Raw genomic sequence first — 19370 nt, forward strand, 5'->3', positions numbered from 1 at the left:
ACGACCAGATAGGTTTTATTCTTTATTGGCAGGCATTTTCAGTGAATTACACAAATATACGATAGTTATAGAATGTCATGCTTCCATGTTTAGCCTAACATTAACACTACTTTCCAAATGAGAGACTAATCTAAACTTTGGTGACTGATAGCTAACAGAAAAAGAAAGAGAGAGCGCAAAAATTCTATCATGCAGCAATTTACAACAAAATGAGAATTAGGAAATGCAAATAAGTTTCAATATAGAATGAAATCGTCATGTATATCTATTGATTTGTTTTTTATGGTAATTGCATGCTTTCAGCCTCTTTCGTAACTCCCAAGCACTTCCGGATAGTATAAATTACTTCTGTTTCAAGGTAAACTGCAGAACACTGAAATAAAGATGTTATGTATATACAACAGCATGGGGATATGAGGCCTAAATAAAGTGGTTTACATTGCCAACTAGAGGACTGCTGAATTGAAAAATGCTTATTCTGAGATTTTGTGTACATACATTTTTAATTCAAGACAATCTTAAAAAAGAGAGACAATATCACTTTAACGGAAACACTATTGCAGTCTTGGAAACGTTTAAATTAATTCAACATGCAACAAGTGGAAAAAATAAAATTAGGTTGCAAAAAACATGGCAACCAGTACAGAACTACTTGTAAGTATACCAGGGCAAGCAACCACGCACAAAATGAATGAATGAATGAATGAATGAATGAATGACTGTCAGATTATTAGACTTGTTGCAAACAGACCAACTTGAATTCTGTAAGAGTATGCGTGCTCATTAACCTAAATTATAACTGCAGCTGTTTTTTTTTTGTTTTTGTTTTTTTTAATTAAAAAACAACAACAACAAAAAAAACACAATAATTTGAGGCCGCCACATAACTATGCTTGTCATATTTACAGAACTGCAAATATCCAACGTTTGATTAAAATACGTATTGTTTTCAGAATATGTGGAACCTCTCAGTGGCCGTACAAAATCCTACAAGCGACACATTTGTGGTCCACATCAAAAACAATTCTACTAAAAAACTGAACGAACATCTTGAGTTCCCCACAGAAGTTTAGGGTAATGTTAGCGATCTTTCCAGTTAGTCTCCGCCCCTCCTCTTGTGTGAGTGTTGTTGACCCAAAACTTGCATGTTAGGACTCGACTGTGTTTGAATATTGGGATCCCTTATCTTCCACTGTGGACTCCAACATTACCAAACAGCACCAAAGGCTCGTTTTCACTGAGGTATGGGAAATTCTATGAAAAGTCATACACTGTAGTGAAACGTGGTTGTGTTAGGGGGGCCTGTTTGTCGCGCCTGTACTCTTCCCGCTATTTTGTGACTAGCTCGCTAGCTAGCCGTTGTCGATTCCCATTTGAGTCAGCGGACAGAGGGCCCCCTACTTTCCAGCAATAACAACACACATCGTGATCACGGGCTAACTCTCGGCAAAAAAAACAAAAACAAAAACAGGGTCGTCACCACGGCTTCGATTTTTGGCAACTGCTTCCGTACAAACCACCAAACTGAAATAACGCCAGGCTGTTTCAGGGGGAAGAAAAACTGCAACGGAAGTTCGGTAGCTCGTTGCTAACGGTAAGTCTGTTCAGGGGCGCCGAACAACGTCGAGCGACAAACACGGTTCGTACACATCCGAATCGAGCGCTACTGTTTGGACGTTAATACGCGCTTCTGTAATAGTCGCGTTTGGCGTTCGATCGATCCTTATTTCGGGGTATTTATCAATGCGACGGACTTTTCGGCGCTGCTTCGCCTCCGTATCGTACCTAGCACGGCTGCCCTCGGAAGTCTTGTAACGCTTTAAAGCTTAGCCAGGATTTCCGGCTCCTTTCCATTTGCCCTATGCTGTTTTGTTTCCGTTTATTCTATTTCCGTTTTAAAAGTTTTCTTCGAACGGAGTTAAAGTGTGCTCAAAAACAAATATTAGTTTGACTAACAATGCACACGGCTCATATAGGATATTTTAACCATTGTTTAGCAGGCGGGGAGCGGTGGTTCTGAATCGGGCTGCCTCGCCCGAACGGTGTACACGAATACGAATCGGGTTTTTTTTTTTTTTTTTTTTAGCGGACTCGCTTCTTCACTGTTGTACCTGCTGGAGGGTGTTTACGTGCGGCGCGTGTTGTATCAATTTTAGTTTGGAGAGTTTCAACAAAATATTCCCGGGCTTTACGGTGATGTTTGGACGTTATTTTTCATTACTAGTGGCCTATGAGTTGGCCTTAAGACGCCACAGCCTCGCCCTCGAGTTGGCTAACGTTAGCATTTGTAGCAGTGATGTGTCCCAGGCGACCAATGAGAAGTCGCGGCTGAAAGGGCCTCGCTGGCTTCAAACCTCCAGCCCGCTGTTTTCATCCAGGGACTCACGCACTGATTTCAATGGTTCTGCATTTCACATATGAACTGGCGACTTGTCCAGGGTGTACCCTGCCTTCGCCCTATGACAGGCTCCAGCAGACCCCCGTGACCCCGAGCTCGGGAAGAAGTGGGTATGGAAAATGGATGGATGGATGCATTTCACAGTGTACCCAGGCAGACAGTGAAGGAAAACGGATTCATTTGTCACAATGGGCTTCTAACAATAGTATAAAATAGTATGAATATTATTATTAGTAGTAGTATAATAAACATACATATTCAATCAACTTGGCCCTAGTCCTAGAGTTCAGGTTTATTTAAAAAAAAAAACAACCAAACATTTAATAGTGAAAAAAGAAACAAATTACTACATTTAGGATTTAAATCTAGAGATAAAAGTGACTGAAATTATATGTATATATATTGAATATATATAAACTATTCCTTCTGCCTCTTTCTAGAAGTAAACTCACACAGTTTACTTGGAAAGTAACCAACCAACTCACACTTACGTCTTCAAAATTGAAATTTTACAAGTATGTTAAAAAATAAATAAATTTAAAAATACATTTGTAAGAAATTAATTGAATACTATTGCATTGCACTAACAGCTACATCTGGAACATTTTTTTAAAAAAAACAATTGCAGACATTTTGCCCATTGTTTTCATAAGCCATGTGAGTGCAAGCAATGGCCAGCATCAGTCATGACAAACTACCAAAAAAAAATGTATCTGATAAATCGTCCCATTGACTACCTCCACTTAATTATTAATGAGCCTGAAATGTGCCAAAAAAAACACAAGCGTTTACAAGATTTGCTATGTTTTGACGTTGATGCATTGCAGACTCTTTTAAGATGCATTTTGTCTCAATGGAACTTTTGCCCTGATTTTTTTTATCTTACAGCTCGGCTATCTCTGCACAAAACAGAATGGCTAAAAGTGAAACTGAAGAGATGATAGAGATTGAGATTGACGAACGAGAAAAACAAGCCTGTCTGGAGGAGGGGTAAGGAATGCGATGTCGCATGAATTTCATGGTATTGCACACGACGGCAACACATTGATATTTCCAATCCCTGTCTTCATCAGCGTTGAGGAGCAGAGCATCACCGCCTCGGATCTGATTCAACAAGACATCGACATCAACGAGCCTGTCGGCAATTTGAAAAAGCTTTTGGAGGCTCGTATCCAAATATCGCTGGATGCGTATGACATCTGCTTGCAGGATATCCAGGTAACGGTCCCCGTAGATGGACACGCCATGTATTTTCACTCATTCAGGTCCTTTGGTTTCCCAACTAATCTGTTGTGTCTTGTGTGAAGCTTCATCCCGACCACAGCCTCTTCGACCAGGGAGTAAAGACAGATGGCACTGTGCAGCTCAGTCTACAGATCATCGCCAAACCAGGTATACCAATGGTGCACGGTAGCAAAACTTTAGTCAGACTCGTGAAAACGTCAAATGTCCTCGCGTGCGTTCGTCTCTTACGCGTCCTTCGCTTTTCTCCAGGAGAGGAGAAGCTGAACATCTTGGAGATCGTCAAGCCCGTAGAAACTGTGGAGGTGGTGATCGATCCGGACGCAGCAGGGGAGGAGACGGCTCTGGTGGAGGAGGGCCAGCTGATCGCCGTCGAGCGATCCGGCCTGTCTGATGAGACGTCGGAGCAGGTGACGCGCTGGGCGGCGGCGCTCGAGGGCTACCGGAAAGAGCAGGTCCGCCTGGGAATACCGTACGGTGAGGACGAAAGAGCAGCGATTGAGCGAAATAAAACAATTTCCTGAGATGGAGTCGAACCACCGTGTTTTGCTCGCGCGTGACGACGGTCCGGTGTCTCCCCCTCAGATCCCGTTTCGTGGACGCCCGACCAGGTGATCCACTGGGCCGTGTGGGTGATGAAGGAATTCAACATCGACGAGATGGAGATAGGCAGCATCCACATTCCGGGCCGGGACCTGTGCTCCTTCAGCCAGGAGCAGTTCCTGCAGAAGGTGCCCAACGGAGAAATCCTCTGGAGTCACCTGGAGCTTCTACGGAAATGTGAGTCGAATTGCTGTGTGTGTGTGTGTGTGTGTGTGTGTGTGTGTGTGTGTGTGTGTGTGTGTGTGTGTGTGTGTGTGTGTGTGTGTGTGTGTGTGTGTGAATGAGAGAGAGAGTGATGATCGCCGTATGAAGGATTGTGTGTGTGCGTGCGTGTGTGTCCTTTTTGCACACTAAATCACTTCACATTAAATGCTCTGTGGATGCAAACATTAGAGTTTCTCTATTTTTGATGCAGACGTGTTGGCAAGCCAGGATCAGTCTGGAGGAGACGCCACCGTCACCATCGATCAGCGTGAGTTCTGTCAGTGAATGCCTGTCAAATTCTTACAAAATGCGCCGGCACATTTGGCCACAAAACGGGATTGTCCGCAGTCACTCTGGCGATTCGTGCTGAGTTTTGCTTCTCGTATCTCCAGCTGTGCAGATCATCCCAGGCCAGGTGAGCACGCCCAACGCCATCAAGGTGCTGAAGCAGAGCCGAGGTCCAAGAGCTCCCCGTATATCTGGAGAGGAGCGCAGCTCGCCGGGCAACCGCACAGGTAGTCCTCAGCAAACTGTTTGAGCACAAGATGTTTTAGCCGTAGCCACTTAACATTGAAGGCCGCGTTCTCTCGCCGCTAGGCAACAATGGACAGATCCAGCTGTGGCAGTTCCTGTTGGAGCTGCTGACAGACAAGGACGCAAGAGACTGCATCTCCTGGGTGGGCGAGGAGGGCGAGTTCAAGCTCAACCAGCCGGAGCTCGTGGCACAGAAGTGGGGTCAGCGCAAGAACAAGCCCACCATGAACTACGAGAAACTCAGCAGGGCTCTCAGGTTTGCTTCTCATTCCCTGCTTTGCAAGCTCAGATTCACCACGCCGCGTTCCGTTCACACTAGCTGCGTTTCCATGACAGTTTCTTTGCAAAATAAAAGCAGTGTTTCCAAAATCTTTCTCGTAAAATCTCGTCCTGCGAGATTTACAAGAATTATGTTTGCTTTTGTTTGTTTGCTGTCAAAAATGGTTGTTATAGTTTGACGTCACGTCCGCTGACATGTGAACACGATAAAAGTGCTTCCATGACACTTTTGCGATATACCTTTATATCAATACGTCTGGAAAAACCACCTCATGAGATCGTCAAAACCTTTTAGCCATATTTGAGAGGTTTTTCAAAGTTTTGGGGTTTTTCCATTACCAATTTTTTATCGCGATATTTAGGTTTTGCGCAATTCTGTGGCCAATGGAAACGCAGCCACTCACTCTTTCCCTCCGTGTTCAGGTATTACTACGACGGCGACATGATCAGCAAGGTACAGGGCAAGCGCTTCGTCTACAAGTTTGTGTGCGACCTGAGAACTCTGATCGGCTACAGCGCCGCCGAGCTCAACAACCTGGTGACGGAGTGCGAGCAGAAGAAGCTGTCGCGCATGCAGATACACGGCATCGGCCAGCCCATCACCACGGTGACGCTGGCCACCACCACCATGGACAAAGACAGCTAAAGGACGGACGGACGGCGCGTCGCGGCGCTCACCCGGTGCTTTGCCAAAGGATTAGTGACTCTCCGCCACTGATTGGAAATGAAATTGAAACTCTCCTCTCGTTTAACACGACTGTTTTCGGCCACAGGAACACAAGTCTGCCCCTCGATCAGTGTGGATAAACTTTTTTTTATTTACCGTTTGTCAGATAGATGGAGGCAGGTTTGACCCCCTTTCGTTGGTTTTGTTTTTAAGCTTCTTCTCTTTTTTTTTTCTTAAACTCTAACCAGGAGATGAGTGTTCAAAGGCTGAGAAAGAGCGAGTGAATGTGCGAGAATGCTGAGAGAGGGTGAATGTGTTGAGTGCGTGGGACAGACTGCTCCAACGTCCAACTGAAGACCCGAAGACAATTTCTTTTTTTTTTTTTTTTTTTTTTTTTTTGTTTGGCCTCATGTGTTACCTGTCTGTAGTTTAGGCTACTTTCCACTGTACATACCGTCGCTCAATGTTTTTTGATAGACACAATTGTAAAGCGTATTTTCATATTTTCATGTATAGAGGCTTGTTTTGTATCTGAGTTTTGCGTTTGCTCCCTGAAATGCTGGACCTTTTCCGTCCACCAGGGGGGGGGAATAAAGTGGCAAGCATTTTTCCTTATGGTGACTCGTGTCATGGCTGGTGCTGCAATCAATCTGGGCACAGACGGTTTTGAAATCGTAAAAATAAAAAGCCGCACAAAAGCTATGAATGTGCATGTGCGAACATGTTCAAACTTTTTACTTTCACACATCGCTTGCTGATATGTGACAAGCATTTCCTCAGTGCACAGGTCCAAAGACAAAAGCCTGCTAGTGTTTGCTCATATATCATTTGTGGTACCATTTTAACAGACAAAAAGTAATTTGTTTTAAATTTAAATGCCTCAAAACACTTTTATTTTGCATTTTATTAATATTTTACTTTGATCTTAACCACAAACTATTTCAGACGTATTTATTTTAATAACTCAGCAAGTACATTTAGCATACCATTTATTCAATTTGATTGCAAATTGCAATGTTCATTGGGATAGCTGTTGCGCAAGTGTGCAGCACAATTTTTCAACACAGTCAAATTCACGTGTCAAGAGATTCAAACAAAGCACACAATGTTAAATGTACATTCAAAACTTTATTCATGATATAGTGAGTGTAGAAACCTTTTTTTCTATGTAAATGATTAATTTCACTACACACTGGTCACTGAATCAATGAGATACTTTGTTTTTTTTCTTTAACTATCCTCCAAAGACACCCACAGTGAGCATAAATACAAAGTTTTTCAACATTCACCTGATTTAGAGCTTCATTTAAAGTGAACTTGTGAATCGTAGAGGTGATATGTGTTGTATTTCTATGGTATCAATGCACAATATGCATGTCACATTCATGTTGATGGGAGGGAGCGACAATAATAGCTTGATCGGGACCTGGGGGGAAGGGAACTGTGACTTTCCGTGTAACTCATAACCTTTTCTAATGGTGACTTTTTAGTCGTAACAACAGAATTACAGGTAGAGAAATATTCAACACGGGACAAAAAACAACAACAATTGACATGAGTACATAGGGAATGTAGAAAAATAGAATGTGTATGAGATTCAGTGAAGGAATGTGAAAAATATGTAGCATGGGAGTCATGTAGAAAACATCTCTGCAGGCCCAAAAGTCCGTTCTTTTTTTTTTTTCTTTTTATCAAATACTCTCACATGCTGCACTGTACAATATTGCTGACATAGCCAAAAAAAAAAAAGGAAGACTTAATAAAAGAACAGCACATGAAAAGAGGGAGAATGCAGGGAGGTGGCAAACGATGATAAAAATGGGCAACCAGCTCTCAAATATTTACAATCAACCGACTGGAATGATATAGCTTGAATAAAACACCTTTAGTAAAACCTCCTCTCTGAAATTGGACCTGTATTCTAAATTCAATAAAAACTCCATGTGCAGAAACAGCGTGACTCTATATCAGGGAACTTCATAGCAATGATAATCGTATTTGGTGACAACAATCGGATTTCCTTAACAGAGTGCATAGAACGCAAACAGTAACAAAACCCATCTTCCTCTCGGATACTAGAACACTTCATATATTACACATAGAGAATTTGGCTCATGCAAGCTAACACAACGAGTGAAGCGTGGGGATGAGCGTAGCGAGCCAAGATTCAGTTAAAGCGAGTCTGTTTAGCGGCAAAGCAGACCAGATCCTGAATAATCTTTTTTTCTTTTTCTTCTTCTTCATATCACAAGATCACAAAGAAGACACTAGAAATGTACAATCCTGCTAAAATACCCAGTTAAGAGGACCTCTCCGTAGGGGCCCCGACATACAACATGTGGTATCGGTCATCAATACTGCCATGCACTACATATACTTACAGCTAATCTCTTGTCTTTATGTTTTACACGTAAAAGAAAACAAAACATTTTGATATTTTTCAGCTTTTTAAACATCTTAATATAACCCTTCCTCTTTTTTTTACATTTTTTTCGAAAAGGAAACCTGAAGCACTGGGGCTTTTACTTGCAAGGGAGACGCTCTGAGCGCCGGCGATGCTATTAAACAGCACAGCCGTCGAGGGGGAGAAGAGCAGGGAGAGGGGACGAGGAGGAAAATCTCTGAGAATTAAACGCGCTGGCTCGCGTACTTTTCGTTTTGTTTTTTCGCTGCCAACGAGGTGTTTGTTTGTCCTGACATGACGCGCAACTACAGAGTTTTGGCTGTGGTTTAAAGATGAAACGTGCCGGTGAAAGACAACACCCTTGTCTGGCGGTGGGGGCGGGCTGGGAGTGCGTTCGGGCGTTTGATCCCTTCGCCCTGAGCAGGTGGAGACGCTGGGGGGTGTGGGGAGGGGCGGGGGTTGGTGTTGGCTGAAGGCGAGAGGGGTCAGGAGAGAACGCACTGCGCCGCTGACGGAGGGGACGAGCAGCACCCTCAGTTGTGCATCTGCTCGAAGAATTTGTAGGTGGGGTTCTCGTAGCCGTTCTGCTGCATCCGGGCGAGGTGACGCTCCTCGGGCGTGACGGCCGCGTCCACCTGCCGGGCACGGAGGGGCGGAGTTAACAAAAATAACATTTTAAATAAAAATTAAAAAAACTCTATGGTTGAGGAGAGTACTTCCTGTTTCTTGTTTTTTATACCTCAATGACTCCGTGATGGATGGAAGTGTACTGCTTCTTCCTCAGCATCACCAGCGTGATGACGATGACGGTCGCTATGACGACGCCGCCGACCATGAGTCCGATGATGGCGCCTTTATTGGAACCCACGTCCTCGGCGAAAAACACCTGCCAGTCAGAAGGAGAGAGGTGCGCGTGAGCTCCGCCGTCAGCAGCATTGTGACGTGGCGGGCGTGTGTGTGTGTCTGTGTGTACCAGCTTTTGATGGTAAACTTCATAACCAGCACTTTGCCGGTCTTCGGTCTCCATTCGCACTTGCGGCATCTCGTCGGGCTTCAGGGCAGATACTGAAACAGGAGTGTTCGAGCTCATTGTGAACACTTCCAGAATACCATGTTTTATAGTTCTGAACAGATTCTAAGCAGCTTTTCATCAGCGACGGCGAATCAACAGCATCAAAGGCAGTGCGGCCGTTTCTTTAAGTGAGATAACCAACACTCACCGGGACGAGTGGGAAGACCGCGGTCCGGATTTGGGCGAGCGTCCACGGGCTCAACTTTGGAAGTATTGAGAAAACATTTTTTAGTTTTGAACTATTTCTAATAGGAAAAGAAAAGTGATATAATCTTCAAGAAATGAATTATCCAGTGTGTGTGTGTGAGTGTGAGAGAGAGTGAGTGAGTGAGTGAGTGAGTGAGTGAGTGTTACCGTGGTTCTCCGTGTTGGCCTGGTTGAAGCTCTCGGGGTGAACGAACCCGAACCCGTCCAGGCCGGGGTCCATTGGAGCCGAGCTGTAGGTCTGATCTGGCATCAGAGCATCATTGCCGTAACTCACCCTGCCGTCCACCTGCACACACAGAGGGGCAGGGACTGGTATGACTTTAGTGTTCAATATATGTCTGTCGTAGCCCTAAATGTGAAGGTATTTTCTGCAGCAGGCTCCACTGCTGTCCACTTCTCTTCTTCCAACAGTGAAAGCGCCGTGTGCGCCGAGCTCTCTGCGGCGGTGCACAGAGGTGCTTCTATTTATATACCATGGAGAGTGCACTTCATACAGAGCGGGCTCTGTGCATATAGGAGTGGGCGCCGCCGGACTCACCCGCCCGTCGCTCTGCAGGGACGAGACTTGCTGAGACAGCTCTGCCTGAACTCTCTGCACTATGGCATCTAGGAGGGGTTGGAAGATGGAAGAAGCAGGTGTAAAGACGATGAACCGGTGTCAGTGACAAAAAAAATAAATAAATAAAACAAGCAGGGTTAGGTGACATTACTCTGATCACTACTTCAGTCTGAGATGAAAAATAAATGTGCATATTGTTATAGGTGTACGTAAATGTGTTAATAAAATATCTTTTGTTTTTTAAAGACTGTACTTACTTACTGCAACTACTATACTTCTACACATATACGTATTGTACACACACACACACACACACACACACACACACACACACACACACACACACACACACACACACACACACACACACACACACACACACACACACACACACACACACACACACACACACACACACACACACACCAGGAAGACATGCAGTGCAGTTTCGATACGTACAGACTTGGTTCTGGATATCGTTGACCACGCTGGGCACTTTGTAGAGCAGTCCCATCGACTGGTTCATCCTCTCGTCGATCACACGCAGGTGGGTCAAAACCTGCAGGCCGGACGAGGAAGGTCAGCGTGTTTGAGTGCACGCTGACCTTGCACTCAAACACGCTGACCTTGCAGCACGAGCCGCTTCAACTGTGCAATGGCATCGAAGGTGAGCAGCTGCCACAGTACGACGTTGGTGTTTGTTTGACGCACCTGAGGACGGATCTGCGCGGCCTTCTTGGGGTCGACGGTCCGCACGTGCTCGTAGTGTTTCATCGTGTGCTGTCGGTCCTTCTGCTCTGCACGCACGTACTTCTTCAGCAGGCTCAACACCTGGCGGGGCTGCAGGAACCAGTGGGACCAGCGGCATATGGGGAGAATGAAGAGTTTTTGATATTTTGTTAATACTTGTCTCCAAACCTCTCAGTAACACGCCCATGACCTCCCAAACTGCAGTTCACAACTGCAATGTGTCCGCTCATGTTAGCTTTAAGGTGTGCTGCTGTTTGCGTACCCGTGGAGGGTTGGCCTGCAGAGCGCTGAGGTAATTTTCCAGAGCCAGGCGCCTGCGGCTGTTGAGCAGCGCCTCTACCCGAGCCATGTGTGTTTCCACCAGCTGCTGCCTCTCTCCGGCCGCCTCCTGCTCCAGAGCCTCCACCACTTCCTGGAAGTGCTGAGAATTTGGCACATTTCACAGGTGAAACAGGTGCTCTGTGGTGACTGCAAATCAAACTTGGCAATTGGGACGTTGCTGGGATGTTTCAATAGTCAATCATATCATGCTGAATAACGCGGAAAGAAAACCCATGTCTTTTTAAAAAAAATAAGAATATAATGAATTAGGGCCCTAATTAGAGCTGTTCTTTTAACCAGAAACTTGTCAACACAGACATCACCATTGTTGTATGAAAGACGTCTATTAGGTCTATTATCTGTCTGTGGGAAATTAATTTATAAAATAATGAGAATTTTAATCATTCTAGTTAGGTAGAGAAATGGTAAAGCTGCGTTGTGCGGTGGATTGGATTTTATTTACAATCCATCGTCACTTTATTTTGAATTTTAAATCTCTCAGTTGCCACGAAAGCACTGCTTTGGTGCAGAATGAACGCTTTAGAAGGCACAGCGACCGTCTTGCCTACCTGGATGAGAGCTTTCTTGTCAGCGCGAGGGAGGTTCTTGGCCTGTCTCTCCGCTTCTTCCCACTCTCTCATCACCTGGACGTTAAGTTAAGAGAGTGAGTAGACGCAGATTTTCCTTACTGAGACAAACAACCTCGAGGTTTGTTTTTATGAGTAAGAGGCCGACTAACTCCCGACATACTTCTGACATCCTCTCGCGGTGTTTGCTCTCCAGGCTCTCCTTCGCTTTCTGAAAGTCTGTATGTTCGCTGTCGTCGCCAGGAGACTCCAGATACCTGTCCACGGCGTCTGGAGGGCTGGGAGCCATCGTGGGCACTACAGTGGGGCAAAGATAGAAGAGGAGGAGGAGAAGAAGTGAGAATGAGTCAGCAGAATAACGCGGAAATGCAAAGTCACTAGAATGAATGTGACAAATCAGGTTTTTTTTTAAACAGACACGATGCATTCAAAGACACGTGGGTTAAGGTGGGCTGGATTGCTGGATTGCACAGAGCGAGGGATGCTTTCTAAACACAAATAATGGCAACACGGACAGGTTATCAGAGGACAAAGGGTGATTAGTTTCCCAGTGTAAGTGCTGTGTGCACGTCTTTCTCCCATGCGGGTGTTTGCTGATAATGCGAGAACCGCAGAGTCAGGATGAGGGCAGGCGCCACAGCTGGAGCCGGAGGCGAAAACTGCAAATAAACCCGGTAACCTTAACCCGCCCCTGAAACATACGTACGAACATTCACCCCCCGCCGACACACACGCTCCCACCGTGGTGGCTTCATAGGAGTCTGGTTAGGACACACTGTCGTCATCCATCCACAGCTACAGCGACTACAGCAGACACACGAGGAGGAGGCGGCGGCTGCAGGTCATGCAAGAGGAGCTGCACAGGCGCCACAATCAGCCAAACTGACATTAAATTAAATCCAACTTTTCCACATGCTGGTGCAAGTTAGTCCTACTGCTTAGAAAACAATTAAATCGGGGATGAAATTGCTCTTTTTATGAGTTCCTAGGAGAGGGAGTTTTTACTTTACGATCCCACTTTGGATTTTATCCTCACTCTCAATTTCGTTTTGTTCAAATAAATAATATAGCAAATATTTTATGAATATTTCACACATGTAAAATGGTTGGTTCTGCTCCTTTCCACAACTGACATGGTAACTGATATACATTACATAACACCTTAAATTTTACATTAATAAGCAATTAATGCCTCGCGGTATCAGTAGCTGCACTAATTGACGGCAAATGTTTATGGATTCACTGAAAAAATTGTGAAAAAACGTTGCACTAAAGACGGCTTACATTTAATATTTGTGATGTATTGTATATAGTATTTGCTAGTACAATGACATTAATGACAAGAATATTTTTATTTTAGCCTTAGAATGACTAAAATGACTTTTTTTTTTTAAATACAATGGTCTGTACAGGACAAGAAGACAAGGGACGGAATCTGTTTGCCATGGCTCTGAGTGGTTAACAGGACATCAGACACTGGGGTAAGACATAAGAGGGAAAGAGACAGGAATGATCTGCAGCAGCCTGAGACAGACGGGAGTCGGACTGGAGGCCCGGACACTTCAGGGCGAGCCCGGCGCGGCTCCTGGAACTTACATGAGCTGCTGCAGACGGCTAGGCAGTACTCCTCCGACTCAAAGTTATTCCTGTTGCCCCCACAGCCCCCAAACAAGAAAGGAGCACAGCGGCGCTTCTCGGGCATGAAGTACCAGCGCTCCAGCATGTCGTGACACGGGCCTGACTCGGCGGGAGCCCAGCACACGGCTGGGATGGGCCGCACGACAGGCAAACCAGATATCAAACCAAACAAACAAACAAACAAACAAAAAAAATGAAAGTAAAAAAAACGGAGGTGATGAGTTCTGGTGGTCAAACATGAGGCAGCAACACAAACAGCAAAACAATAATAACCAATGAGCGCGGCACGTTGGAGACAAAGGAAGGCGGGTCGGCGTCTCACCTCGGACGACTTCCTCCACCGACTCGGTGGTGGTGGTGGTGGTGGTCGTCATGGCGACGTTGGCGCTGCGCTCGTCGCTGTCCTGCTCGTAAGCCACCTCGTCTTCCTCATCCTCTTCCTCCTCCTCCTCCTCCTCATCCTCCTCGTCGATGCCGTCGCCGTTTTCGTCCCTCTCAAAAGTTTCTGCCTCTTCGTCCTGGTCTTCGTCATCCTCGGCGGTGGCCGGCTCCGCGTCCACAGACCGCGTCATGCTGTGGGGAAGCGGAGCGGCTGTCTTTTTAAGTGTCCATACTAAAGTGTGGGCTGTTGCACGACGCAGGCGTCGCTGCTGGGTTGCGTTGTACCTGTTGTCGGAGTACTCGGCCTCAGCGCCACCCCACCAGACGTCCGACTCCTTGCCCTCCGCCTCTGTGCTTTCGGACATTCGCTCCTCTTCGGTCGGGCAGCAGACGAACTCCACCCCCCGGAAACGGTCGATCCCGCACGGGAGAAGCATCCCGTAGTCGTGGAGGTTCATGGAGCGGTCGCCGCAGGACTATTTCACACAACAGACATCATCATTACAAGCTGCACGGGACACTGCGCAGCACCCGATAAGCTCAAAATGCCCTCCCGAGTCATCCGGCAGCAGAGCTATAAAACACTTTAAAAGGTAAACGAGCAATAGAAAGAAAAAAAACTAAACAACTTGCTTGCAATTGACGTCACTGAGCTGCAATGCTGCTGCAAAATTCCACAGCAGTAGTCTCATTATGCCAATGACTTGCGGTATTTACAGCTGCTTTGGCTGATCAAAGAGCTAATAACTAGAGCTCTTATCAGGTGCCTGAGATTGTCATTTATAAGGGGAGCAATGCAAGAGGCCGACTGAAAACACGTCCAATATTTGGCAGTCGGGATGAACAACAACTGATAACAGGCCTTTTGTTGCTTTACTTATGCAACATTAGCAAAAATCAATCAATCAATCAATCAATCAATCAATCAATCAAACACTTTATTTGTCCCCGAGGTGCCTTAAAAAGGCAACCTACCCTTCTCTCTGTCCCAATAAAGTTAGTTTCTTTCTTGTTTTTTATTGTCGTTTGTCGTCTGATTAACTACTAATGTCAAAGAACGATTAAAAGCAATGAAAACCATCAGTGACTAGATAAATATTAGTCACTAATCAGACAATTCAGGAGAATCAGTTCCAACAGCAGCAGCTTCGTAAACGTAGCTCATCAAAACCTAATAAGGATCTTAAAAGGTGTGCAAGTTCCTTTAGGCTGCCTCAGGGCTTTAAAGGACGTTAGTTCAGTGAATCATGATTCAGCAATTATCATAATTTTCTGTTTGTGTCCTCTAAGTTAGCGTTAAGTTAGACTTTATTCTGATATCTCTGCTATAGCCGCACTTCCTGTACACCATCTGACTTTTGCAGATGGTGAAAATCACATGACTTCAAAGGAGAACAAAATGAAAAAACAAAAACATTGTGCAGTGACTTGCTCTGGTTCTTCTCGCTCACCTCTTTGGCCACGGTGTGCCAGTGCAGGTGGCTCTCGCACTGATCCATGCGCTCCTGGTGCAGGAATTTGCACTTGTCTGGCACGAGCAAGGCGTCGCTCACGAACTCTCCAACTGCGTCACACAATTGCATTTTACTTATCACAGGCACAGCAACGATTAATCAAAAATTTAATTTTACGCGCACGCACACTCAGACAACATGAACCAGTATCTTTAAAAGTGCATACCCAGGCAGCGGTAGGGCACCACAATGTGTGTGTGACTGTGGCACAGCTTTTGGCCTTTCTTGCACCAGTTCTGGATGTTTATTGGCTGGTTTGCTTCCACGACATTGGTGATCTGCAACTCTGGGTACACCTGGAGAGATGTGAGAGAGTGTTGCTGACTTGCTGTCCTCCTCTATTTCTGCTTTGCCGTGTCCACCCACTTACGTACCTCTTGGCAGTATTGCAGGATGCCTTCCTTGGTGCCGATGCAGCTCGTGGTGCCCGAGGGGTCAGACTCCCACTTGCCACTCTGCACGTTGATGTGCATGTTGAGCTTCCCACAGAACATTGCCACCTGGGGCTCAGTTAACAAACCCACAGAGTCATCAGCTGGCACCTGGAAGTACAGGGAAGTAGAGGGAACAGTGAAGGCTCGATTAATATATTTACCCTGATGCAGTTTCAGCACTTTTTCAAGCTGGCAAAAACATCTGTCTTTGCATAGGACTGGAATAACTGGTGGAGCATCAAGGTCTGGAACATATTCTACAAAATGCACAGCAAAGTGCTGCTGAGGTTAAGTCAAGCAAAATGTCAGTTTTCTTCTTTTTGTTAGTTTTAAAGTCTGAGAATTCAGAATCACAGCTGCAAGATGACAGACAGCATATGGATTTTGCCGGCCTGATAAATGGAATCTATATTATTGTTTTGTATATTTAGAAATTTATAATCCTTATGTTTTATAGTAAAAAAAAGAAAAAAGAAAGAAGCTTGAAAATAATTGGAAATACAATATAAAGCACAACCCTGTCTATTTGCTAAGCCAGCCTTGGGCTTCTGCAGTGTGAAGAGGAAATGTTTTTTTCCCCTTCCTTGATTAAGGAACACAATTAAAGGAAGTCTGGGCACTTGACCAGAGACCCTATGTTTTTTTCTCCTTTCAGAGAATTTCCCTCTAAATTGAAGTGTCATCCATTTGTTACTATTGCTTATGATGACCTCTGACTGTACAGCCACATCCGTTAAATTTCTACATCTCGGAGAGTTAGTCCACGCTTGTACTGAATCCCGTAAAGCAGCACCATGTGAAAAAAAAACGACACGCAGCCTTAATCATTCATTAATCGTTCAAACAAAACCACAATGTTTTGTCATAGCGAGCCAGCTTTCTGCCAGTGAGTTCTTTCTGTTCTTACTTCGGGAGAATGACACTGAGATAACCAGTCTGGCCTGGTATCACTTCAAACGCTTAACAATACTCTAGTTTAATTGTGGGAGATTGTGGCTCATGATGGTGCACAAAGGTTATCATGGCTAAGCACTGCTGCTGCAGGCCCTCTGTTACAATCGTGACTGTCTGCAGCACGGGACGCAAGCAACACAGAAGAGAGGGTTAGCTGCAATAGATGGGTGGATTTAACAAGGCTAAGGTTCAGGGCTACGACGTCTACAGTCAGATATTGACAGTGAGGAAAAAAAATACATCAAAGAAATACACCATGTGTCTCATAAATGTCACAACACAACTGTAGATAATTTAATCCCATAGCTCTTCATCTTGTACAAATCTGACACTGCCATTTTTTGTTTTTTGTTTTAAGACAAATCCTACTGTTTACTGTTGTTTTGCCTACAAGCCCGCGTTGCTGCTGTAAACACAAATTTAGGGGGACAAAGAAAGGGTTGTCTTATCCTCATTTCATTTCTCATCAATTAGGATACATGAGGCATAAGCACAGTAAACATAAAGATTTGAGTCACGAGAATAAAGTGTCACCCTTGGGATTTTGAGGCAAACACAGGTATGTGGTGATGTTTATAGGACAAAGCGTGTGTTCTGCAGAACCCCTCTCTACTGTATTTGCCTGCAGAAGAGCAATGGGGCTGGGTGGTACAGCTACAGTGGGTGTGTTTGAAGTGGTTGCAGTCGAGAAACACCCCGAGTATTTTTGCACTCCCAACAAACCATCAAATGCATCAGTATGGTGCAGTAAAAGTGGTCAAATACGGGGAGCCAGGCACTGCTCACCACTGAACAGAAGCTCACATTTTTTTTTTTTTTTTTTTTTTTTTTTTTTGACGTACATCTCTAGTGCTGTTCAGCAGCAGCAGCAGCAAAACTGGAGGCGCCATCTTGCCTATGTCAAATTAGGGAGAAAAAAAAAAAAGAAAAAAGAAAAGGGCTACATCCTTTTTCCATTCTCCCCAGCAATAATCACCACCCCGCAGCCAAAGCCTTGCTGGACCGAACCCAATGGGCCAGAACCACGCAGCAGTACCGAATGCTACATTAGCACTAGTTATGCCACGGATTACATTTCTGTTCCATTTACATCGCATTTTGAGACTCGCGTACAGAACTGCAGAGCACTCACGCTGCTTGTTGCCTAACGTTGTCATGTGTTCGAGAAATTGTGAGCAAAAACAAACTGAGTTTATAACACGACGTCGTGTTGGCAGCCCACGGCGGTTGCCATGCCATTCAACCTATTTTCTATGGGGGAACAAATGCTAACTAGCGTTAGCTTTCTGAAATGGGTTTTCTGTGTTAGCGCACCGTGACGTCTTAAAGGAGCTGCTTCCGCAGCAGCACGACAGTGAAAATAATTCTCATAAAACTGTGACAGGCACCTATGCTGCTCTTGAAAATATGCCACCACCACCACCAGACAAACCAAAACATGTTCAACATGGCAGTCAGGAGCGAGCTGTCAATCACTGACATCTAACGGTAGGCCTCGGTAGCATCGCTCCCATTAGTTGGCTTGGCTAAATCAACGACGCAATAATTGAGGACCGTTAGACCACAACTTGCTCTCGTAAATTGGCAGATATAACACGAATTTATTGAACGAGAGAGAGAGTTGTGTTTTACGTTAAACAAAAAAGGCGCAACGTTTATCTCAGCAAAGCCCCGCGGGAATCTTATTTTTCCAAAAGGAGTTTGCTTGTCACTGATTGAAATCTGGACAACGTCACGTCACAGCTAGCGCTGATTTAACAGTCATACTTGTGTTAAAAGCATGTTTTAGAGGTTGAGTTTTGGAGCTACAGCACTGATGTCACGTTAAACTGGCAAAAGGCCCCCAAACACAGACGACGACGAGCGGAACCGTGGCTTCCGCTCCCCGACTCTCCCTCCCCGCAGCCGAGCCCGCCTCGAGTGGCGCTCACCTCGGATGAAAGCGTCAAGGTCGCCGCCAGTAAGAGCAGGAACGCCGTGTGCTCCCCCATGCCGCCCTCTCGGTTTCCAGCACCGCCGTTATGTCCACGGATGACAGGATAGAAGACGGTACAATGTGAATGTGTTGTTTACTCGGGCCGTCGAAGCGTCCAGTATCCTCAGCTATCTCCTCCCTGTTAGCTCCCGACGGAGAGACTGGAGCCGCTGGATGGAGGACGTGTTTGGTGTCGGATAAGGAGGGGGTTGGGTGTGTGTGTGTGTGTGTGTGTGTGTGTGTGTGTGTGTGTGTGTGTGTGTGTGTGTGTGTGTGTGTGTGTGCGCGCGCGCGCGCGTTACAAAAAAAAACAAAAACAAAAAAAAACCCCACACATGACAGGTGTTTAATTCCCCTCATTCCCTTTGCGCCAAATGGAACAATAATAATAATAATAATAATAATAATAATAATAATAATAATAATAATAATAATAATAATATCCCCAAATTGAATGTTGTTGAATTGCGTTTCAAATGCGAATAAATATCAAATGTAAAAACTTCTCCCAACTACCGTTGTTTCGTCTTTGTGTCACCACCACAGCTCAGTTTGGATTTGGACACAAAATAACACGCCGTTCACCCGTAGAACATTCCACCGACTTAACGAGTGAACCTGTCCTTCCGGGAACTGACATAGTTGGA

At 45.2% G+C, this 19370-nt stretch overlaps 2 protein-coding genes across 6 annotated transcripts; one reads left to right on the forward strand and one right to left on the reverse strand.

Annotated features, from left to right (window-relative positions):
- Positions 1-949: 949 nt before the first annotated feature.
- gabpa (GA binding protein transcription factor subunit alpha) lies at positions 950-6542 on the forward strand. Of its 4 annotated transcripts, XM_076014546.1 has the most exons (11): positions 950-1242; positions 2439-2508; positions 3287-3388; positions 3472-3616; positions 3706-3790; positions 3893-4117; positions 4226-4420; positions 4659-4724; positions 4840-4962; positions 5045-5237; positions 5684-6542. In XM_076014546.1, the coding sequence occupies exons 3-11, from the start codon at positions 3312-3314 to the stop codon at positions 5904-5906; spliced, it is 1332 nt and encodes a 443-aa protein (XP_075870661.1). In that variant the 5' UTR covers positions 950-1242; positions 2439-2508; positions 3287-3311; the 3' UTR covers positions 5907-6542. The 4 variants fall into 4 exon arrangements, with proteins under 4 accessions (XP_075870661.1, XP_075870660.1, XP_075870658.1 ...); XM_076014545.1 differs by lacking the exon at positions 2439-2508 and having other exon boundaries at positions 950-1594; XM_076014543.1 differs by lacking the exon at positions 2439-2508 and having other exon boundaries at positions 952-1242.
- Positions 6543-7035: 493 nt separating this feature from the next.
- On the reverse strand, positions 7036-18916 carry LOC142880620 (amyloid-beta A4 protein-like). Of its 2 annotated transcripts, XM_076014562.1 has the most exons (18): positions 18680-18916; positions 15735-15902; positions 15527-15656; positions 15298-15410; positions 14132-14322; positions 13788-14038; positions 13424-13591; positions 11991-12124; positions 11810-11884; positions 11182-11340; positions 10881-11009; positions 10629-10728; positions 10149-10216; positions 9758-9896; positions 9552-9605; positions 9305-9396; positions 9071-9217; positions 7036-8966 (listed from the first exon to the last, which is right to left on the reverse strand). In XM_076014562.1, the coding sequence occupies exons 1-18, from the start codon at positions 18737-18739 to the stop codon at positions 8865-8867; spliced, it is 2280 nt and encodes a 759-aa protein (XP_075870677.1). In that variant the 5' UTR covers positions 18740-18916; the 3' UTR covers positions 7036-8864. The 2 variants fall into 2 exon arrangements, with proteins under 2 accessions (XP_075870677.1, XP_075870678.1); XM_076014563.1 differs by lacking the exon at positions 13424-13591.
- Between the last annotated feature and the right edge of the window lie 454 nt (positions 18917-19370).

The sequence above is a fragment of the Nelusetta ayraudi genome, unplaced genomic scaffold (assembly GCF_046127955.1).
Source record: "Nelusetta ayraudi isolate G7.1 ecotype Tasmania unplaced genomic scaffold, CSIRO-AGI_Nayr_v1 ptg000169l, whole genome shotgun sequence".
Classification (NCBI taxonomy): Eukaryota; Metazoa; Chordata; class Actinopteri; order Tetraodontiformes; family Monacanthidae; genus Nelusetta; species Nelusetta ayraudi.

Coding starts and splice junctions, on each gene's coding strand:
- gabpa (XM_076014545.1), top strand. CDS start 3,312: ATGGCTAAAAGTGAAACTGAAGAGATGATAGAGATTGAGATTGACGAA. Junction 4,963..5,044: donor CTCGCCGGGCAACCGCACAG/GTAGTCCTCAGC, acceptor TCTCGCCGCTAG/GCAACAATGGACAGATCCAG. Junction 5,238..5,683: donor AAACTCAGCAGGGCTCTCAG/GTTTGCTTCTCA, acceptor CTCCGTGTTCAG/GTATTACTACGACGGCGACA.
- LOC142880620 (XM_076014562.1), bottom strand. CDS start 18,739: ATGGGGGAGCACACGGCGTTCCTGCTCTTACTGGCGGCGACCTTGACG. Junction 13,592..13,787: donor GGTGGAGGAAGTCGTCCGAG/GTGAGACGCCGA, acceptor GGCCCATCCCAG/CCGTGTGCTGGGCTCCCGCC. Junction 10,729..10,880: donor CCGCGCAGATCCGTCCTCAG/GTGCGTCAAACA, acceptor TCCGGCCTGCAG/GTTTTGACCCACCTGCGTGT.